Source organism: Cygnus olor, chromosome 2 (assembly GCF_009769625.2).
Source record: "Cygnus olor isolate bCygOlo1 chromosome 2, bCygOlo1.pri.v2, whole genome shotgun sequence".
NCBI classification, from domain to species: Eukaryota; Metazoa; Chordata; class Aves; order Anseriformes; family Anatidae; genus Cygnus; species Cygnus olor.
This window is the reverse complement of record NC_049170.1, coordinates 99,052,657-99,076,158: the sequence shown is the minus strand read 5'-3', so window position 1 is coordinate 99,076,158 and position 23,502 is coordinate 99,052,657. Positions and strand designations below refer to the sequence as shown.

The following is a 23,502-nucleotide window of genomic DNA, read 5'->3' as shown; positions in this document are numbered from 1 at the left end:
AGGAATTTTTTTGGTTTTATATAAAAGGTGAGGAGTGTTGGGTTCTTTTCCTTTTTTTTTTTTTGTTTTGTTCTGTTTTGTTTTGTTTAAGAGTGGAATATATGTTTTCTTTAGCTGTAAAAGCACAATCAAGGCAACATGATAAGTGAGTCAGTGTTGTAAAAGTAAAACTAATTTTGCCTTCACTCACATGAGCTATAGAAGGAGGAAGCTTTATTGTCCCTGGGAAGGTGATAAGGCAGAGTAATTGTATATTATACTGTCCTGGAACATCTGCCTGAAGACTGTTGGAGCAATTCATCTATCATGGACGATACAGCATGTTTTGTCTTTCTGCTTTAACCCATCCCCACTGCTGGCCTGCACGAAGGTTTTGATAGGGACTGTGCCTGGGCTGGGGCTCACATTAATCAGTCCCCTTGTTCAACACTCCAGCTGACATAATTACAACCTGCGCACAGCAGTTATTCAAGTCGAGTCCTTGTCACTCGTGGTGCGAAACTACACAGCTCAGATCCCGAAGGAGATTGCCTTATCACACAGAACAAGGGCTCACAGGAGTTGAAGAGAATAGAAATGGGAAAATGTCTTCCGGGAGTACTATATATTCCTTTAAAATAAGACATTTGAGAGACTTACAAGGGACAAAGAGAAGCATTGTGCAAGGTCTGAAATGAACAGGTTATTATTTTTAAAAGGATTACACAGGCCATTTTTGTGAAATGGACATGGATTATTAAATAAATTCAGTGGTCTCTCTCTTATCATTCAGTGACTCTGCCCTATTAGTTTTCTTCAGAAGTGATAAAATAGTTTTTGACTTGTATAAGCTTTAAGTATCTCTCAGTAGAAATCATCAGAACACAACTAATAAAAGTGCACATATTATACCAGTAAAATTGGCACACACATAAGGGAAGATCTGCAAGGATCAGAGTTAAGGGTGAAGGAAGAAGCATGCAAAAGGGCTTTCAAAGATGAGCAAGTTCATTAGTTTCTGCTCTAGTATGATATAGGAATGTGAAAGATGAAGCCAAAGAACAAGTTTCATATTTTACCATCTCTACCTCTTTTCATGTTAACCCTATGTGGTCAAAAAGGCAAGTCCATACCACCATCTATACTAAGGAAAAGGGGGTTATTTTCATGTAATATGACGGGTTTTTTTTCTCTCTCTCTTTTTTTTTCTTTAAGGACAAACCTTTGCACATATGATCAGAAGGCTTTTCCTTGATGATTAAATTTTTTTCTTCTTGGGTTTTTAGCAGCTTTTTGAAGCTATACAGTTCAGGCAGTTCCTATGCTTCTCAATCAATAGATCTACAATGTGCCATGATTTCTTATCTAGTTAAAATATTGTATGTAATATTTAGACATAATTGTGTATAGTTGAAAGAACAGTAATACTTTTTTTTGTTGTGGGTGGTCCAATTTGAAACTAATAGTTTTACAAGACAGCTTATCTGGGATATTGAATAGCCTGAAAAAGTGCCAGAAAAAACAGTGACAAAAAATCTTACACATTTTACTCTGTTTATGTACTCTAAGAATGGTAGGTAAATTAAATACATAGTTTAGTGCTTTCAGTCAACTCTATTCCATTTTAGTATTTCGTGGTGAAGCACACACAGGAGATTGCACTTGACGTGTATGTCTACTTTGAATGCCTATCTACATGAATACTATAACTTCTTACTGAGCAGCACGGTGTCCATAGGCAAATGTACTCTCACAGGAACAAAAAATAAATTTTGCTGCCCCCTACTCTCAAAACAGGGTTTCCTTGGGTGAATGATGACTGTGAAGTAAGCTGAAAGTACAGAGCCAAATGGTGCATTTACTTATTTTTGTGCAGACAATAGCATTATGAGGACATAATGTGAAGAGAATGATGTTTCTCCAATATATACTTTCAAGACAGATCTTGGATCGGCTAATCAATCATACCTCCAACTAAAGAATCAGATTTGACTTTCAGAACCTAAGACGGTTTTGCAGTATTGACAGCCAGGAAGGATATATTTTAATTTGCAGACTGAACAAATTTCAATTACATCATGGAAACACAATAAATGTCTGACCTCACAATGACATTTTTCAGACTTAAACTGTACTTCTTGTAGACTTTGAGCCTGGAGAAAGCCTTAAGCTCATCCAGTCTGACCTTCTACATAAAACAAACTGCATAGGTGTTTTTGTTTTATTTTATTATTTATTTTTTTTCCTACAGCTTGCTTTTGTGTTTTACTGAATTTTGTCTTTTAGAAAGACATTCAGGTTTGATTTGAAAACTCCAAAAGTTGGAGAAGCCATTCCCCTTGTGTGAAAAGTTAATTGCTGTAATTGCTGAAGAAATCATGCTGTATTTCTCATTTGATTTTAACTACAACTTGTAGTTATTGCTTTTGGTTTTGGTACAGGTTTTCTCAAAGTTAAGGTATCCCTTAATCAAGCATTTATTCCCTGTTAAGATACCCAAGTCTCAAACTCAAATGTAATAAGCAAAACAGAGTTTTTAATTTTTTTCCCCTTAACTTCTGTTTCTAACCAATGTGGCTGTTTGTGTACTTTCTAAAATGTAGGCAGTAATGTGGGAAGTAGATATGCTGGCATTAGTTTCTGCACTGTCATAAAAAGAACATTGCATCCTTACATTTTCTTATTACTTACTTGCTTACTTGCATCTAAGGATGGCATGGGACCTTTCTTACAACATCACACTAGAAGCTCACATAAAACTGTTGGCTCTCTAATCCCTAAATCATTTTCAATGTCACAGCTTTTCACAGTGTTTTTGCGTTCTGTGAGTTACTTGCATGCTTTGTGTAAAGGTGTGAAACCTGGCGCCAGGCTGTATGTGTACGTATTTTGATTCAACCAACCTAGATTCTGAAACCATCCTACTTGCTGTGTATGACTGCAGTATCATCGTTATTAATCATGCTAACAATTACAGTGTCACCTGCAAATTTTATTAGCAGGAATTTTATATATATTCTTTTGGCATGTATAACAAAAGCGAATCTTTCAGACAATTAATGCTTATTTCAGAGATAAACTGAAACAGTAGAAATGAGGAAGAAAATGACCATTACTTTTTGCATGGTGGGTTGGGGCTGGGATAGGGCAAGAAACAGCAATACATTAGCATTAAAAAACTACTTTGAGCAGAGATTGTAGAGACCACAGTGCCCTGGATGTGAATCCAGGCTGCAAAGCAACAGGATTTGCCCTCTAGGGAGCCGTGTTGTCACTAAAATGGCTGAAGGAACTGACACAAAGGCCATTTGGAAGAAGTGCCATCTGCATCTGAGATTGACAGGCAGCCTTTAGGGTCTGCTGCTATCATTTCTGACTCCGGCAACATTAGGAGTCCAGTTTCATCTCATTGCAGCCTCTAGACTCGACACCCTTTCTTAGGCTCCATCTGCACTTTTATATTTGAGAAAATACTTTATGGGTTCCCAAGGATATACAAACAGACCCTACAGAATTGTTCAGCTACTTTATGTGGTCATTAAAGGAAGTACAATAGGGAAAGAATTGATGTTGAAAGGGAAAGTGTGTCTTCAATTAAATTCATTCCAGCTTTTTAAAAAAATGGATGCTTTCCATGGCCTCATTTCAGCAAGGTATTTGATCATGTTCATAAATTTAAGCTTGTGAGTCATCCTTTTCAAGTCGATGGGGCTGCTTGTGCTTAAGCTGCACAAGTGTGTAAGTACCTTGCTAAATCAGGGCCTAGGGTACTTAAAGGCCGGTCCACGTCCTTAGGCCGCGGCAGAGACGCCGTTCCTCAGACCAACTTCTATTTTATGCCACCTGCTCCAACGAGAACACAAAGGGGGAGGGAGGAAGCCCACGAACAATGGAGTGATTATTCTCCGTTTACTGGGAAATAGATGAACTCCACCTGCTATTTCTGCCACTTAAACCTTGGCTGACACGGGGCGGCAGTGCGCTGCACACAGCCGACCTTTGCATCCCTCACGGTCCTCGGGCACGCTGAGCCGGTGGGTCAGTGAGCCAGGCCATGACAGGGCCCCCTCTGCATGCAGGGAGGCTGAAATAGGGAGTCCTGTTAAATATTACGGAGAGATTTCAGTAGGAGGCTGTGAAAATTGTGCTTCTTTCCCCCCTCTAGTCAGTAGAAGGAGACCTCATGGCTCTCTCTGAAGAGCTGCTCAGGCAGACCCTCTGAGGCACAGCTCCCTGCCTCTCCGCATCCCTTCCTCCTGCTCCTCATCTCACTTCTAGTAGTTTGGACATAATTTCTAGCTTTCTGTCTAAAACATTCCCATTTCTCTTTCTGTTAAAAGCAGGGTTAGTGGGAGCATTTAAGGCAGGAAGCCATTATTTCCTTGGAATCAGAACGATATTTTTTTTTTCTGCAAAAATAAAGCTTTCTTTATGTTGTGAAGTGTGCTGTGAAACAAGCTGTTTGGTGGTTGTTGTTCGTTTGTTTGTTTTGGGGGGGAATACTTAGACTAAAAATTCATGAATTGATCTAGTTGCCAGCACTGTTTTTATACTTTGTTTGTTTGTTCACTATGCAGAGTTGTAACCTGCTCTACGGATCCCTAGGAGGAAAGCTAAGCTATAGTGCTCCACTTCTTATTTCCCCTCAGAATCTCCAGTTACCCCAAATTTGCCTTTAAAAGAGTGCATTTTGGCTATTGTGACCGACTCTTTGTAGCTCGTGTACTTTTAACGATTGATTCTTTGAAATTGGGATATTTGCTCATTGTAAATATAATTGTAGACCTGTGGCCAGATTGCATTTTGGACATGCTAGTCTGCCGAATGGAGCTGAAGCACAAGCAGTAATTATCAATCTTCCATCATTTTCAGTGCTGACGCACAAGTTTTTGCTGCTTCCCTACAGGGCTCTGGTACTTTTTAGCAGCCAGCATTGGACATCTGTCACACATACTGTATGTCATAACAAATAGATCATTATAGAAAAAAAAATGCAAAGCTATAAATGTAGAAAAGCAGAAAAATGTTACGATTATTATCCCTGGGTGTTACTATAATACTGTCAGAATAAATCCCAAATACATTTTTATTATTTTCTCTGTGAAGCTGACTGTGTCATAAAATCTCATTAAAACATGTAAATGTAGTGTGCTCTCTTTTATGGGCTACTTCATATTTTCTGAGTGGCAATACATGCAGTACACGGCAGTACATGTAAAACATGGCAATGCATGTGGCCACCAGATTGTTAGGCATGCATTTTTATGACATGGTGGATATGTATTTCAGTCAGCTTAGCTCGGTATGGTTGAAAAGCATCAGCTGTGGGCAAAAGTTCACAGCAGAAACAGATAGAGTGGTATAAGACGGTGGTGTCCCCCAGCAGTTCCTTGTCACTGTCCACCAGAGGTCTTTCCGAACAGCATAAAGAGGTGTCTGACAGCAGTGGCATAGGCAGAAACGAGCTTGCCTTAGGTGCATTTTAGCTGACCTCTTGACTTCCACGGAGCTAAATGCTTCTAATTCTGGCAATAATACCGTAAGTCACTTGATAACTGAGGTCGGTCACAGAGCACCAGCCCATGTATTCATGATTCTTCCCTCAGTCATTTAAAAACTAAATAAAAGACAAGATTTTGCTTGTAAATTAGAAAAAGCAAGGAAGAGGTAACCCAGGTGTATGCTAGTAATAACACTGAGATGTACCACATTTCTCATATACATATGCACATATAGGTTATATATGTGTTAATGTATAATAATTACAGTTTTATAATACTGATGACGATGCTAATAATACAGTTTGGAATGCATTTTTGTCCATAACATATTTTTGCTTTTTACTGTTTCTTGGGCAATACTGTATTGACCTCTAGCACTGAGCAGGTAAGCCAATGCTACAGTTTTTAAGCCCGTATTCTGAACTGAGCGTTTGTGGTGTGTGCTGATTGCGTATCATGTTGTAGCTAGTTTGAGTTAGCTGGCAATTAGTTTATGTTATTTAAGAAACAGAAATATAGATAAATCTTGAGTATGCTGGGATAAATTTTTGTTTGCTTTGTTTGTCTAGGTTTTTGCTTAGTAAAGTTGGGCAGGGTGACTATTACTGTGAAGGGTTTGATCAAATAAGCATGGTCACATAATGTAATAATTACCACAGACTGCGGTGTGTGTTTCTTTCCTGTCAAGAAAGTGTTGCCCATTGGGTTGTTTGCCATCACTCTGTTCAATGCTAGTTTTCGTACAGTTTAATGTGAGTAAGAAATAAAGACAGGCTAGAAGTGTGGTATTTTGGGAAGCAGTAATGCTGAAGGAAACTGAAAGGTCCCGGCGCATGAATGAATGAACAGGAGCTTTTGGTGCTGAGGGGTATCCAGGAGCTGCCAGAACTCCTGGCTTGGCTGTGGAGTGCTAAGAACGGTGGAAGTCCTGGCATGCGTGTGTGCAGCACTGATGCAAAATGCGGTCTAGTGTTCAAAGCTTAGAGCCATGTTTACAACTGAAAAGGATTTAGCAAAAATTTGGTGATTTCCCAATGTGAGATGAAAGGAACTCAGTCTCTGTGGCTCAACTGAACCTCCAATAGAGGTTTGGATAGCAGAGGACTCTTCAGCTGAGCAGGAAGGGTCAGACATGTAGCAGCATCTGTTAGCTGGATGCCACATTGTAAGAAATATGACCATTTGTGAAAATGAAACTGATTAACTGTAGAGTCATTTGCCTACAATTACAACAGATTCCCCTTTGCTCTCCCTCAGATTTCAATGTGTCTCAAAATTTGATGTTTTAGCACCAAAAAGGCTGAGGGTTTGAGGGAAGAATCACTGGGCAAACTTTACAGACTGTGGTATCCATGAGGTCAAGCTAATTGCTCCTTATGACCTTGTGTTTCAAAAAAACAGGTTTGGTTTTTTTTTGTTTGTTTGTTTCTAGTTTAAATTAAAACTGCAATAACTAAAGACAGTTTTTCAAATTAGCTTGTATTTTATGTAAACTAGACACCTGCAAAATTTTGGTTAATACTGAGGTAAAGAGTCTTCAATGATACAACTTGTTTTTCTAAGAAGTTTGCTTTCATCATAACTGCTTGGATTTCAAGAATAAGGTATCCATTGAATTTGCTATTTTTCAGTCAAAATACTGCCATTTCTGTGTGCTTCTCATAGGTTGCATAGCAGGGTATGAACGGTGCAGAAGACCTTCAGAGTGCTCCCTGTACCAGAGTGAACTTGATTCATACCGACTAGCAGGGAAAAACAGAAATCTTTTCACTCAGTCGGCTGTATCACTGTGTTTGTTTTATGTTGTAAATAGTGACATCCATGGAGCTGCCATAAGGCCTTTAGGTTATGTGCATTTCTCTGCGGAAAGAGGATGTTTGTACCTAGTGTCCTGAAGAAATCTTTTTGTAAAAGGTTTATTTTGTGCAAATATGAGCCCTGCACAGTGCTAAAATTTTTGAAACTTAGTGGGCTAGATAATTAACATTTTGCCTCATTTGTACCTCTGAAAGCTTCCATTTCCATGTCTTGCAGTAAGCATCTTTCTGAAAATACCAGGCATTGCATAATGGAAGAGTGTCCTAATTTCAGTCTCCTATTAGTAAAACATCTTAATAAAACTAGGTTGTTTCCTGCTATATTTCTCGCAGCTGTTGAATACAGTGCTAATATATTATCATGTACAAAACCCTTAGAAAAAAGCATTCATATTCAGAAAGAAGCTTCAGAAAGAAGCATTCATATTCTACATGGGCAGGTTTAGAATTAACAGAACATGTTTTATGAATTTCTTTCTTCCTTTTTTTTTTTAAATAAAAGAAAAGATGATGACAGCACATACCTCCTGTATCAGGCAGCCACAGCTCCGCAGCTAGCTACAGAACTCTGCTGTTTGTGTGGGCTGCTTAAAGCAGAGCTGGTGGCTGGAGGCGAGCTGAGCGTGACCCTCTCTTTCCAGCCATGAGACCGGGACTGATCCCCTCTGTGTGGGGAAGGGATGCCTGAAGTCTGCCCTCTTACCTCTTGTACTGCTCACTGGCAGGGCTGGCCAGCTGGCTGTGCCCTGCAGAGAGAAGGAAGAGAAGATAGGGGAATAATCACCACTGCCAGCACCAACTGTGGGACCTGCAGGCTGTCCAGTCCCCAACTTGCATGAACTTGCTGCATGGCTTCTCACTGCCGCTGACTTTGAACACCCACCTCTGCCTCCTGCAAAGTGCACGCCTGTGCTCTGCCATCCTGGAAGTCCTTACATTAGCGTTGTTTTCAATGGGAAGGACCTAGTTTTTGACCAGTGGCACACCATAGTTTGCCAATGCAATGGAGAAAATGGCTGTATAGGGGCAGCTATACTCCTTTTAGGGATCAGAGGAACAACAGTATTTTCTTGCTTAGGAAGGAAGGCCATCCTGAGACCTTTTGCCCTGTATTTTACCCATGTATTACCCATGTATTTTCCCATTGTCCTGTAAATAAGGTGCTCCGTTTCTTGCTTTTAGGACAATACCCTATTTTTGGTAACAGAACTGATACATAAAGATAGGAGAGAGGCAATGGGAGGACAAAGTAAATAAAGACAGAAGCTTCTCATGCTGACAAAATGTCTTGGCAGTTTATGCTACCCCTAACCTTCCACTTTCCTCTATGCTCTCCCACCAAGCAGATTAATGCTGCTAAGAAGCAGATGAGGGCACTGAGGGTTGTGGCATGTAGCACTGGGCTTACTTGTCACTCTGCCGATGGTGCCTGTGCAGGCACAATTCCTAGTGGAAAATCTGAATAAACTGTTTTGTTCTCATCCTTGGAATAGCTAAGTTTGCTTTAGACTCTATTGTGGATTAGATTTGAGCTTCATTGTAGTAGGATGCCACTCAAGATGTCCATTGGAGGCTGCTTATTATTTGCTGTTAGAATACCTACACAGCTTTTTTCACTGTGGTACGCCTTTCCTATCTAGGTAGTTATCAGTATTCTGAGACTTGGTTGCAAAATGACAATGATATCAGAAGTAAATTAAATCTCCCTTGGAGGTATTGTTCTTGTTGAAGAGCAGGGCTCAGAGGGTGGTGAGCAGTGGCACAAAGTCTAGTCAGAGGCCAGTAACTAGCAGAGTACCCCATTGGGTCAATACTGGGTCCAGTCCTGTTCAACGTCCTCATTAATGGCCTGGAAGGGTGGGTCAGAGTTCACCCTCAGCAAGTTTGCTGATGGCACAAAATGGGTGGACACCAAATTGAACACAAGCCAGCAATGTGCCCTTGCTGCAAGATGGCCAACAGTATCTGGGCTGCATTTGAAGTACTGCTGCAAGCAAATTAAGGGAGATGACCCTTGACATCTGCTCAGCACTGGTGAGGCCACACCTGGAGTGGTGTGTCCAGTTTTGGGCTTCCCAGTACAAGTGAGATTTGGATATACTGGAGAGAGTCCAACAACAGGTCACTAAGGTGATGAAGGCACTGGAGCAGCACTCACGTGAAGAAAAGCTCAGAGGGTTGGGACTGTTTAGCCTACAAAGAGAAGTTTCAGGGGGGATCTTAGAAATGTGTATAAATAAGTGGTGGGAAAGTGTGAAGATGGAGTCCAGCTCTTCTGGTGTCCAGTGAAAGGACAAGAAGCAACAGGCACAGATGGAAACACAGGAGGTTCTGTCTGAACATCAGGAAACACTTTTTTTTTAACTGTGTGGGTGACTGAGCACTGGCACAGGTTGCCCAGAGAAACTGTGAAATCTCCCTCTTTGGAGATACTCAAAATCTGTCTACACAATGTCCTGGGCATGGGGCTCTAGGTGGCCGTACTTGAGCAGGGTGGTTGTACGAGATGACCTCCCTCCTCTTGGAAGAGACAAGAGATCTCTTTCAAACTCAACCGTGCTATGACTCTGTGGCAAAAGTACAATTGTACAATTAAGTAATTTCCAGTTTATGATCCAATAGGAGCAGTATAAGAAAGACCAAAAACTGGTTGATAGGAACGGACTTCGAATGACAACATGAAATGTGCATTTAGAACAGTGATGTGAATGCATCACTGTGCAATGAGCATTAGAGATTTTAAGAAAATCTTTTTATCTTCAGCCAGAAAGATGTTTTCCTTTCCTCTTAAGCAGTAGCTGGATTTCTCGGGAGAAACTTGCTATCCGTCTCCCTTACTTCACAGCTCTGTCCCTGGCCATGTGTGGAGGAAAACACTCCTACACCCTTCCCAATACATCAGTCTTTGATAGAGGAAGCTTGTTACTGGGAACTGTGGGCCGAGCTCCTCATGTTTCCTGTTCATCTGCAACATTTCCCATCTCTTCTCTCACCATGTGTAGCACTCACTGAAATGAATGCTGAAAACTCTCTAGAGGTCTTCCATTTCCCCTTAAGAGAATTGTCGCAGAGTTTGCATCAAATCTCATAAACCTTTCTTCATTTCTGATAAGAAGACTCACTATGAGGAAAAGTAGAAAAAAAAAAGAAACTTCTGTACTGCTTCTCTGCATCAGCACTGAATGCAAACCCATCGACTATAGCTTCAAACTAATTAAGTCTCGCTAATGAGTGCCCTTCCTGTTATTTCAGAGTGGAAAAATTGCCAGAAATATATACGTTTGGTTTTCAAAATGGAAAATTGGTCATAAGGACAAAAACATGCTTACATTAAGAAATAATGATAATAATTTAACTACGAAAACTCTGTTTTAGCCTGGAACAGAGGCTAGCCTCTTAAAAGCTGCATTTATTTCTTTGCTGCTGTAATTCAGAGTGGGACTCAAAAAAAAAAGAGACTTTATTCAAACAATTTCTTTTGTGCTGGGCTCTCCATTGCCAAATTTCAGAACAAAGGGAATCTTTATCTCAGAGTTTATAAACTCCTGGAAGTGAATTTTATAGCACAAAGCCTGTCAAATGTTTAACTATCATCACTATTTCACCACTATAATATTTTAGTTAGATGTTTATCATGGCATAGCTTTAGTGAAAATACAGTGCTGTTTAAAATCACAGACCTCTGTGTTTAGTCGTATGAGATGAAATGATGTAAGTACACACATACACAGAGTTTGGGTGTTGTGTTTTTGTGTTGTTTTTTTTTTTGCTTGTTTGTTTTTTAGTCAGACATATGATAACATATTTGTACGGTACTCAGAAGAAGACTCCTAATAAAACAGATGAAGCACATTGAATAATTTTAAAAAAAAAAAATATATGCAGTACATTTTTGTCATGTCATATTTAAGGGTATTACTTGGCTTCAAAAGTGCTTGGATTTGCCAGTTGTTACCTTCCTGGTTTACTTTATGATTGCAATTGCTGCATTGCAACCTAATATGAGAGCCATTTGTAATGCCTTGTGATCTCATGTTCCTCCTTTCAGATTAAGCTTTTCTGGGCTCATCACATGGAAAAAAATATTTTTTTTAAAAATTATGATTTCCCATGATAAATGTATCTCAGTATGTGGGCATGTTTAGGCACAGATTTTTACTGATAACTAAATAAATGAGTCTTTAGGATTGCACTGTTTAAAGTGGCTAGAGCAAATTCACAAATCAAAGGAGATAGGACTGGCCTTTTATGCCTTGAACAGGCTGGGTTTTCTTCACAATTCTTACATAGGTTTCCACAGATCCTTTATATATTTCACAGAAATATTTCAAAGTAAAAAGTTTTATATCTCTCCTGAACATAGTATGAGAGCCGAACTAAAAGGACTCAGATATTTTATTTCAGATTTGTATGCTCTACTTTAATCCACTGCCCTTTAAAGTATAACCCACGATAGAAGGTTACCAGATTGTCTCCTGCTTTCATTGCAGTGTACACTATCCATTTTTTTTATAAAATACATGTTTCACTTTAACAACATTTATGAGCACTGTAATTTTTTTTAGGGCTGAATCCTGAAAGATGCTGAGGACCAATATTTCCCATATTTTTCAGTGAACATAAGTGTCTTCTCTGACATTCTTAGGAGTCTGATCATTATACTGGTATATAGCAGATGGACATGACAGAGGGTGAGCTTTGGCAGCACTGTAAGGCAGTTATCATCTTTACTATGACCATCTCCAAGGGAGAGACAGGAACGCCAACAGAACTTCAAGCTGCTACTTCCAGTTTATTTTGGGGGTCTTTTTTTAGGTGCTTGTTATGGTGATATTTGTAACAGTGGTGAGCAAACAATCAGTTGCTCAAAATACTACCCTTGTCTTACACGAGTATTTTTGAAGTACCATGTATTTATATATTTCACTTGAGTGTTTGGACTTCTTTCAGTTAAACTGGATTAACGTTCTTATTTTAACCACATTAATAGTGTATAGTACCAAGAAAGTCTACAAAAAAAAAAAAAAACAAAAAAAAAAACCAATATATTGTATATGGATTTTATCACATACTTTGAGTAAGTGGGAAATTTTAATACAAAATACTGTTGGAATGATATGGCAAAATTTTCAAGACTGGAATTTAAAAAATACTGTCACGTCATGGATCTCTCTGTGGATAAAGCAAATGTAAGATCTTTTTCTATTCATTTTTTTCCAGAAATATTATGAGAGACTTTCCTTGAAGCACTTTCCTTGAAGTGCTTAAAACTGTATACGTGTTCTGACTTTTATATATGAAAACTCCAGTGTTCCACAACAGCCGTATTTCAAGTATAGATCAGAATCTGTGCATATTTTCTAAAAGGTGTAAACTTGAATGGCTCACTTTTCCTTTCTAATAACAGTTAGTAAGATGAGATAGGAGTTGATGGAATATCCTTACAAAAATCATTTGCAACAGCTCCTCTGGAGTCTAGGAACTATGTAGGAAAAGTTCACCCGAATACTGTTGGGAATGTTATAGGCATCTGTGCATTTCTGTAGCAGGGTTTATTCAGGACCTAGCTGTTAGAATGGTTAAATGAAGATCAGTTTTGGTAAGTTAAAGAGTTTTGTTTAATGTCTGTCTGTCACTGACTACCATCCAGAAAAATAAGAATGATAAGACATTTGCAGATGTGAAAACCATTCATTTTTAAATGCTTCTGGTTCAGATGCATTGCTCAGTTAACCTGAAACAGGAACCTTCATGCAGAGGACATCTATACAAAACTTAGGAGAATGCAAGAATCAGGCAGGTAGTGATGAATGAGCAATGGATACCCGTTTTCTGTTATAACACTATATTTGATTTTATTTTCAGCCAGAGCTTGAATGACTAGTATTGAATAAATTATTATATACCTTCTATTTATTTTATTTTTTTATTTATTGCTTTTTAGGTCTAACTGTGCTGAAAACATCCGTAAACACATCTTGCATACAGGAAAGCATGAAGGAGTGAAAATGTATAACTGTCCTAAATGTGACTATGGAACCAATATCCCCGTGGAGTTTCGTAACCACTTGAAAGAACTACACCCAGACATTGAAAATCCTGATCTGGCATACTTACATGCTGGTAAGGTCATTCTTCCATTTGCTTTCAAATTCTTCACTTTTCTAGGTGAGCATGCTGAAATGATTGCAATAAGAAAGCTAGCTGTTATGTTACTATCATTTATTCTGAAGAAGAACATGATTTTAAAATGGGCTTAGTCCTCTTCAAGTTTTCATAAGGGGTGAAGGTTATGCGTCAAGCACTGAAATCCATTGAAGTTTCATCAGCAAGGTTTGCAGTTTAAGGCGTAAACATCAGAAATGCATGCTATTTAGATGCTTCATTTTGAAATTTAGTTAAACTTTTGTAGAGAAATATATTTTTTAAACATTTGTATTAAAACATTTGTATTAAATTTCTTTATCTACCCCATTCCTCCAAGAGCAGAGAAACAAAATTTCTGAGCGAATTCATTATCAAATGAATGTACTTCTTTAAAAATTTCATCAGAGTGAAACAATGATTAGCATTAAAATATAGAACAGCAGAGATCCATCAATAACTTGCATGTATGTTCTGAGGCTTTACATTAGAGAGCACAGACATGAAAATCACTGGAGGAATGCAAAACAAAAATACGTCTTTAGAAACAGGAACTAAAAGAAAAAAAGTTGGGGATGCATTCTGTTTAAGAAGAAGATAATTTTTATTGCAGGGATTTTAAAGTTCAGAATAGAAGGCAGAGTTATATATAGTTGGAGCATCAGGATAGGAGAAAAGAGTTCAGTGGAAAGAGTTTAGGAGAAATCATACAAGCGTAGACTGGAGCTTAAATGAAATGTAATCTTAATTCAGGAGAGGCAGATAACTTAGACATCACTGGGAGGGAAGACAAGTCAGAGCAGAGGGAAAAAAGAACAGATGGTGAGAAGAAAGAGTTTGGGAATCCAGAGGAGGAAGAAGCTATGTGGGCCAAATCCTCCCTAAAACGCAAATAAATTTTCTATTGAAGTCCTACTATTAGTACTGTTGTGTCAGATTTGAATCTTCTATAAGGAATTTATCCTGTAATTTTTGAGAGTCACATACCTGTGAAAAGGATGACCTAGAGAGTTTTCATTCAGCACTATGCAGTGTTACAGTCAAGCTATTTTAAAACCTTTCAGTCTTCTCAGAATGACTGCTTGCTTTCCTGACTAGAGGCAGTGTATTATTTGTACCATATATTTCTATTTGCCAAGTATTCCACTTCATTTTGGAACCAATCATCATGTCATGTCAGCATATGGTGGATAATATCTGGATGTGCAAACAAAATGCTAGTTGGCGGAATACCAATTTCAAAATAGGTCAGAAAGCTGATCACATTTCACCATAGTCCTGACTAACGTGAATGGATATTGAACTCAGATCTTAAATCCAGACACTGTTGGGTTTTAACTGCAATAATCCCACGTAAAATAATATGAAAAATTAGAACGCTTTCAATAGACAAATATACATTATTCATGCATGAAAGAGGTTACACTGGTAGAACCACGAGCATTTTTCTAAAATTACAAAATCTGTGTAAGTTTTCACATTGTTTGTTCAAGGCTCCATATCTAAGTAAAAAAATTGCTCATTTCAGCATAATGTGGTTAAAACTATTCAACTTGCTTGTCTTGGCAACACAGGAAAACTGTCATGTGTTGTATTCTAACGGTACCTATTTTTTTTAATACATTAATTCTTATCCTGGAGAAATCCCGTTACACTAAATAGGGTTCTGTACAAACACACTAGAAAGAGCTGGTTGTCACCTCGTTATTGCTGTGGTAGCCTACAACTGGTATACAACAAAAGCATGTTGAAATATTATTCGCATAATCCCATTGCTAAAATGGCAATACTGCATTTTCCTTTCAGGAAGAGACACTCTTAAGTAGGACCTAGGGGATAATTGTGCATTTACATCAGAGTTAAGTTAAAGTGTTTTTCTTTTCTTCTGTTCAATACATTTCTGACTGCTGGACATCTGTGAGTTAAAGATTCTAGAGAAGGTTTTCAGAGGAATGAGGGGATAACTCCTGTGCCCTGGCTAACATTCCTTATCAAAATAAGATTTGTTCTATGTCTAGCTCATGGTTACTGATTGCTTGTTGGTCATTGCTGATACCCACAGAGAATCCACAACACGACTTAGAACCTGTTAGGATGATATGAGTAAGAAAGTGTCATAGAAGATCAATTTTTTAGCTTAAACATATTTGTCTTTCTTTTGTGTTCTAATATTGTTTTGTAACGGGAAAGCCATCCCCTCTGCTTCTGCAAGCAGAATAGAAATGGAATAAGTCTCATCAGTGGCAGAAATGGACACCAGCTCTAGCCCCCTCCCAGCCACTTCCCAGGACCAGTCAGAAGTTCCTTCACCACAACCCACCAAGAGTAGAGCTGTGGGATGCCTTTCAAATGTGTCTGGGAGTTAAAATCAAGTTTCTTTCTCATCTGTGAAACTGAGATTATCAATTGGATTTCTAATTCAAAGTTAATGCTCTTTGAAGTAATTTTAATTTCTGTTCAGCTTTCTTTAGCAATTGATACTCCTTTATGGCATCAGTTGCACTAAGGAGCTTGAAGACGATGCATTCCTAAGTCTACAGAAGGTGGAAGGGAGAACAAGTTAGCTTCGATGTGAGGAGGATACTGTAAATGATAGGTGACAGCCCTTTCTACTTTGCATCTTTAAAATCCTTTGTAATATGAGGAATTGATATATGGAAATGCCACAAAAACAGGTGTGCAGTACTTTCCCCTTTTTGCTGTAGACTCTGTCATAGAGGAAGATATTTAGCTGTATGACTATATTCCTCATAAACCTTAAGAGGTACTATTATATGTTTTCAAACAGCAGCAATCTAGAGAATACTTCTGTCTTTAGGTTTTAAAACATACTTCATTTCAGGAGCAGACCTGTAATGCATGCAAGCCAACAAAGGTGTATGTACATCTGCACATAAAATTATGGATTACATTTGCTAGGTTCCACTTCAAATGCTAACCTACGTGTTTAACTTCTGATTTTATACAAATCATCAAATCTGGTTTTAAATTGTCATTGTGTGTTGCTCTGTAAGAGCTTTATGCCTGTTTCTTGGTATTCTGTAACCCATTTTCTTGAGTTCTATGTTGAATTTGAAATTTTGTTTAAAAAAAATGCAGAAATCCAATGACTGCTGATTATCTGCAATATTCATGTCTTTTTAAAATAGTGACAGTTAAGACACTGATAGATATTATACCTGTTCTAGAACTGGAGTGGGATAGCTAGCAAGCTAAGGTGTCCTGCAGTCAATGTTTTAGTTATGGTAATTTGGCTATAATGGAAACTACTCATATTATTCTTGTTTTGAAAGTGCAAATCTGAATATTTGTCCTTATGAGTGCAAAATTAATACAGTGAGTGAATTGTAATATCATGTCGATGACCATCAGTTTGGTGATTATTTTATTGAGTGAGCTTAATTGATAAAGAAAATTTTTCTGAGTTGCGCAGTATGAACTTGTCTTTATGACAAAACTAGTACAGAGTAAGCTGAAGAAATCTTGGGATATGCATTACATTTCCAAGTTTCTTGGAGTTTGTTTTTTTTTTTCTCCCAGTTGACGCTACATCTCAATAATGAGTTTAACTGAACCTGAATGCTTTGACAGGTGGGACAGGAGGATGGCCAGTACCTGTGGTAGAAGCTGAAAGGGATTGGTACTCCAGCTGTTTTTCTCAATGCTTTTTGTCTGCTTTGGAACAGCATCGCTTGATAGTGATAATTTCAGTTTGAACTAAATGCTCACCATTTAGGAGCTCTTGTCTTATAAGCATTATGATACTATTATGATGCATTATTCATATCCAAAGAGAATAATATGTATGGATTGACATCTCCATTATTCCACTAGCTACAGAGACCATGGCATCTCACTGTGTGCGTAGTAGTCTTGTGTGGATACTAAACTGGCTGTAAGGCAAAAAGCTCTTTGGAGAGAAGAGGAGCAGTTTGCTAATTATTGTTTTCTTGATCGTGTTGAAAGTTACACGATGATATTGCTTTTTTCTGTATCATTATTTTTGTGCTGCACTGTTAGAAGTGAACATGATGTCCAAGAATGAGTGCCGCTCTGGGAAGTCGGAATAACCCTTTTTTTGTGTGTGTTAGTGATGCAGTGGGCTTGCTCTCTGTCTGAGTTTCCCCTTGTGCATAATGGATGCAGTGCCTACGTAGTCCAAGGCAAAAGGCTTTTGCTTTAAACTGGTTTCACAATAGCCAGTTATGTGATTCGGGAAGTGCTTAAGACATTGAACAGAATATTTGGAGGTAGTTTTACTAATTTAGAATTAGAAGTCATTAACTATTTCCTGGAAATCTTTAAAAAAATCAATTTATTGTTTTCTTTGGTAAGTCCATTCTTCCTTTGAAAGCCATATCTCGCTTGTGAGGGACTCCAATTATCCAGCGTGCTCTTAGTGTCTGCCACGCTTGGAGCTGGTGGGAGCGGAGGATCGCTTGCCCCTATGGCTCCTGGCAGAATGGAAAGCACGAGCTGGTTCCCCTTGCTGCACAGCCCTATTGTGGGGCATGCTTGGGAGCAGAGCTGTAGTGCGCCTGTGCCTCCGTGAAAATTATAGGTGCCTCTGGGGTTGGGCATCCACAGAACAAAGATCGTGACGATCATGTTTTGGCAGTTTGCTGCCTACGTGGTGATTGAAGGCTTAGTGCTCCTGAAGAGTTACATAATTCATGACCAAAATGATAGATAGGCACTTGATTATAGTGTATGAGTTGCTTCACAGGGAGAAAATATCAGACGTGAGCTAGTCCTAATCTAGCTGAGAAAAGCCTAAGAAAAATCAGTTACTGAATGCGTAGTCAGACAAATTGAAATAGGAAACAAGGTGCAAACACTTAAATATGAAGTCAGTTGAGCTCTGGCAGCAACTAGCAGAAGAAACTGTCCCTGTTCCACTCCTTTAAGCCTTAATTTTGGAAGATAGGTTTAAAGGAAGGCCCAAGGTTGCTGGGCGCACTGCAAAACTAATTGAATGTAATTTAAGGGGCTTTGATATACCAAAAGTCAGACAATTATCTAATGGTCCTTTCTGCTCTTAAATCTTAAAATACTGTTAATCTACTGCCTCTTGGTAAGGGTTGTGCCTGTGGATCTAAAGTGCTTCGGTGTTGTGGTAGTAGAGGTAGCTGAGGGGACATGTAAGTCCCCCCAGGTGTTCTTTCTCCTGGAGACGACTTTCCCATCGTCAACACTGAATTGGTACTCTCTGAGCTTCAAATATCCGTGCCCAACTAGAGGTACACCTGCCTATCTGACATGTCATTAAATTCTTTATAAAATGCGTAGGAATATCTATCTATCTAATCTATCTATCTATCTATCTATATTTTTAAGAGGTGTTAGAAGAATCCTTACGAAATTTTGCTCTTTTATTGGGCAGTCTCCTTGATGTGTCATTGGATCCTGAGGTCTGAAGTCAACAACAACAACAACAACAAAAAAAAGGAGTTAATCATCTGTGCAGTAAACCAGGCCTACATCCTACTTTTTTTCTCTTTTAGTTCAGGAGAACAGAGTTAGGGGATGTTTAAGCTCTTTCCAGACGTCATTGAAAACAAGAAGAGTTTACAGCAAAGTTCCTTTTATGCATCAGTTTGAAAAATATTTTTCTAAACTCTTTTGAAGTGCAGTTTTCAAAAGGCTGTGCCCACCACGCTTTTCTGTTTGAGTTTCTTTAGCTTTCGAGAAAGGAGGCTTTCCTAGCAAACTGCAGCCTGATTACATCATCAACAAGGGACCAAATTGTGATGCTATCAGTTGTAACAGTTGCAATATTCATGAACGGAATTGTGAAAGTTCAAATAGTTAATCCTAAATAAAATTGTGATCTTTATCCCACTTGACAGCTACATTTATCAAATTATTAAGAGAAAAAATTGATTGCTAAAAGTTATGGTGTGATCTATTATGTGATTTTATCAAGGTATAACTGTATTACCAAGTGGAAACTGCAGACTTATTCAGAATGTGAATTGCACACACATAACCTGATAATATAGCAATTATACCAGTATCCTAGCGCTTTCTACTCTTAATTTTTTCCTTTCTTTCTCTTTGTCCTTTTTCTTTTACAACTTCTGACTCTTCAGTAGAAAATACAAAGTTGAAACAAATTAGGAAAAATCAAAAAATGAAAATCTCCGTTTACTATTAGACTCTCTGAATTCATCATACTACGAAAATATAAATTCAGTGAATGCTACTTATCAATGAAATAATGGAAATACAAGTCAGTTAAGCACCTATGCAAACTTGTATTTGATACTTTAAGTAAAGCCTCCAAAGAATGGATACACAATTTTATTTGCAAGCATATTAAACTTTTTCTTGGTATAGTTTTGCTCTTAGTCTTTATCACAATTTAAATAAAATGTACTTTAAATGCTGTAATTTAAAACAATATTAAGAATCTGCCGTTGCTAGATACAGGCAGATCAGGTAGAAGCTTTTTTCTGCAGGAATATTGCTTGGGTTGCTAGTCAGATAAAACATTATTTTTGATGGCTGGTGTACTCAAAAAAAAAAAAAAGGCAGCAGCTCTGCTTCAAACAGGTTTGCTCTTGTCATAGCTATTAGTGCCAGTCTTTCAATAGCATGTCATGTTGATTGGCAGACACTCCCTTTCCTCTTTTGTGAAGAATAATAATTTTAGTGTGTGCTTGAAATAAAAACCTAGTATAAATGATTTTCTGTTTGTAAAGGAGAAAGCTAGGTTCCTCATAACCTATGTAGATTATGTATTATTGTTTTTCAGGAAAAATTAATCGACATTAAAAAAAAAAAAAAACTAAAACATAAGTCATTTGATTATTTTTATATCTGTCTTCTATTAGAAGGCTTCGTATGCTTAGCAGAGCTTCTGTAGGCAGTGTCTTTATCTGGGCGGTCATGACTGTAGAGTTGGTCCTTTCCACATAGCTCGTGTCATGAAAAAAGATGCAAGGTTGTGGAAGTATCTTCTCTTCTTGTGTAATAAGTAGCTCTTGCTCTTGCTGTTGAAGACCTTAGGCACTGCTTTCATAGTTCCTTAGCTGCTTTTCCTGAACAGTCAGCATATATTACTGCTGAGTGACAAGAAAAAGGGTATTGAGATATTTTGATGCAAATATTACATCATCTAACGTGGAAAAAAATACCACCATTAACATAGTTATGTTCCAATAAGTGGATGGTATCCTCAGATGAGAGCGAAGGCCATGAATTTCACTAAAGAAAAAATGTTCAAAATATAGTTTTAATGAAAAGGAAAATATTGCCTAGACCAAAGTCTGGAACTTCTCTTAATGCATCTGATCAGCAGAGGTGTAATGTCTGTCATATTGTGCACCGTGTTTCCATCAGAAAAGTTGGTGCTGTGCTGCAGGGTCATCGTGCAAGTGTTTTTCATACTTTATAGCACCAGTGACATTTGTAGTTGTCATCTGGTACTCTGTTCACTGCCTTTCTGCTCACGTCCCACTGTGCTGGGGATTTCCAACCCCATGATCCTTTCTGAAGGACTATCCCAAGCAGTTTGAATCTCATTTCCTGTGTCTCTACAAATAATCTGGGTGCAAGCTACTCTGCTGGCACATATCTGCTTTTCTGTCCTTCCTCCTTGTGCCATGCTGGTTTCCATGCGAGAGGACTGAGACGTCTGACCTGGAAGGCAGCTGTGCCACACTGGCCAAAACAGAAATCCTCATCAGTTTTCAAAATTGCTGTTGAGTCCTAATGCCCACCTTGTATCTGTCCTCAAAAGATCATCAGACGGACATCTGCTCTGCAAATTCCTTGCAATCCATTGCATTGTGTTGGTAGCCACATACTGCTGATATTCACAAAGACTGTTGCCTTTGCAAGGACGTCAGATTCACCGATGAAAAGAAAGTAATCTTACTTCAAGGCATTACTTCATTACACTAATAGATAATACATCCTTCATGAAGAACATGAGACATATTATTGGCTATTTGGTGCTAAAAATAGGATATCCTAACATAAAAGTTTTAAAGCAAGGCTGAAATATTAAAGTACAGAAGTAAAAGTCCCTTCAGATGAGACAGCACATCCTAGAAAGGCAAAATGTTGAATTCTGCTAGAAAATATATATGCGTACCGGTATTTGGTAAATAGAAATAATAAAAGGAAATAATGCTATTCAAATATCAATGTGTATATATATGTTTATATAGAGAGAGATGTAAAATTTTGAGGTAAACACAGAAAACAGGATATCAGGTTCATCAAAAAACATTTTAAAACAAAAAATAATGATGAATCTTACAGAAGGATTAAAAAGTAAAGGTATATAGCGCATAGGAGTCATTCAGCATATTTTTAAATGTCTAGATTATCCTACACCCAGAAAATTTAAGTTATTTTCCTATTAGCAGAAGCTCTTTTAAGAGTAAATCTCTTAGTGTATCATCCAGAGAAGTTATACTGGAGTACTAAGAAATATGAGGCTGTTAAAAATTTTTGTTTATCAAAGTAAACTTAAGGTGTAAGAGGCAACTTGCAGAAGAATATGAAAATGTTGACTTAAAATGTGTTGTAATTTTATATACTCGTACATATATGTGGTATAATATATGTGGTATAATAAATACCTATACATAATATCACATCGTTATCATCCCTATTATGAACAAATTATTGCATTACTTGGAGACTTGAACTAAGAGTACTTCTAAGACCTAGAAGCACACTGTATTTCAGTATAACCACATAGCAGGGTGTGTTTTGCCCACATAATAGGCAAAATATGGCCTGTAGGCCTTTTTCCCTGTGGCTATACTTTATTTAGAGGACACTTAAACTTTCTACTTATGAGATACTACCAACATCTCAACAACCTGTCCTGAAAGAGTGATAAAGGACTAATATTTGTAAGTCTCTTTTGATTCACTTGCTAGCCATTGTCTCAATTTATTTATTTATTTGTTTAATTTTTAAATTTCAGAAATGTTGTATTTGGTTATCACACAAAATTTGGTTACTACACAAATCGGCACAAATAATACCAAATAATTCTGCAATCATAAAAATGTTTAAATGTGTGTGGGTAGTGTTAGGTATGGAAGGATTGAATCAAGTGCTCAGTGCTCTACTAGCTCAGGTCGTTAATGAGGAGAAGAGCCCTCAACAATAATTGCTCCAATGAATCACAAATCATTGGCATTCCATGCTGATTTTTAAAATTTCTTTTGGGCTTTCTTTTTGTTTGCTTTCATTGATCCAATGTATGCTGCACCGCCATTCCATTAATTTCTTGACTTGGCATCTTGGATCTTGACCTTTTGCAAGTAGGATGCCTTGTCTGTCTGGTACACGTGTTCTTTTGTACTTCTTCTAATTTCTATTTTACTTCCAATAGTTCTTCATAATTTTTCCCATCTTTTCATTTACCAGATCTTTGGTACCTTTCAAATGCTAAATGCTCTCCCATATATCCTTAGTAACCATGCTGGATTTTTCTGTCCTTTTTAATATTTAGGTTTTATTGGATGAATGTAGATTGCACCTTCTCTAACTGTGCCTTAAATAATTGCCACTTAAGGGAATTAAGAAGTACAAGGGAAGGAAAATGCTGACCCATAGACTAAGCAGAAGGAAAAAACGTTCCCACTGGGTCCAATTTCCTAAGAAGGACCATCAGGATAGTGACTAGGACCTGAAATTATGGGCTGAATGACCTCTAAAAAATTATCAGTTCAAAGAGGAGCTTGTCTGTAACTGTTTGCACTAAAGGAAATGAAGATAGGTAGAAGTCTCACAGAAGAAAGATTGCTTCTCTTTCTTGGTGAACGTATAAGCGCATAATATGAAACTATATCTCATATAAATACATTGCATGCCGACTGTCTATAATTCTTGTATCATGTCAAAAAACCATGGAGGCAGATATCATATCTCTTAACTCCCAGCGGGTCAGTTAGTGGGGAAACCCTAGTTCTAAATGGGAAGATAAAAAGTACATCTTCTGAATTTAAGATATTTTATGCAGGTCTTGCATTTATTGGAAAGAGTGCATGCTCATCAATATCTAATGTCAAAGAAATGGGCTGTACTAAAAC

At 37.9% G+C, this 23,502-nt stretch overlaps 1 protein-coding gene across 5 annotated transcripts in view; it reads left to right on the top strand.

Annotated features, from left to right (window-relative positions):
• The window catches only part of ZNF407 (zinc finger protein 407), a 338,205-nt gene that overhangs the window by 224,207 nt on the left and 90,496 nt on the right, over positions 1-23,502 (top strand). For all 5 annotated transcript variants that reach the window (XM_040549542.1, XM_040549543.1, XM_040549544.1 and 2 more), the window contains one exon: positions 13,242-13,420. In XM_040549542.1, coding sequence (XP_040405476.1) covers positions 13,242-13,420 — 179 coding nt within the window. The remainder of the gene's footprint in view (positions 1-13,241; positions 13,421-23,502) is intronic.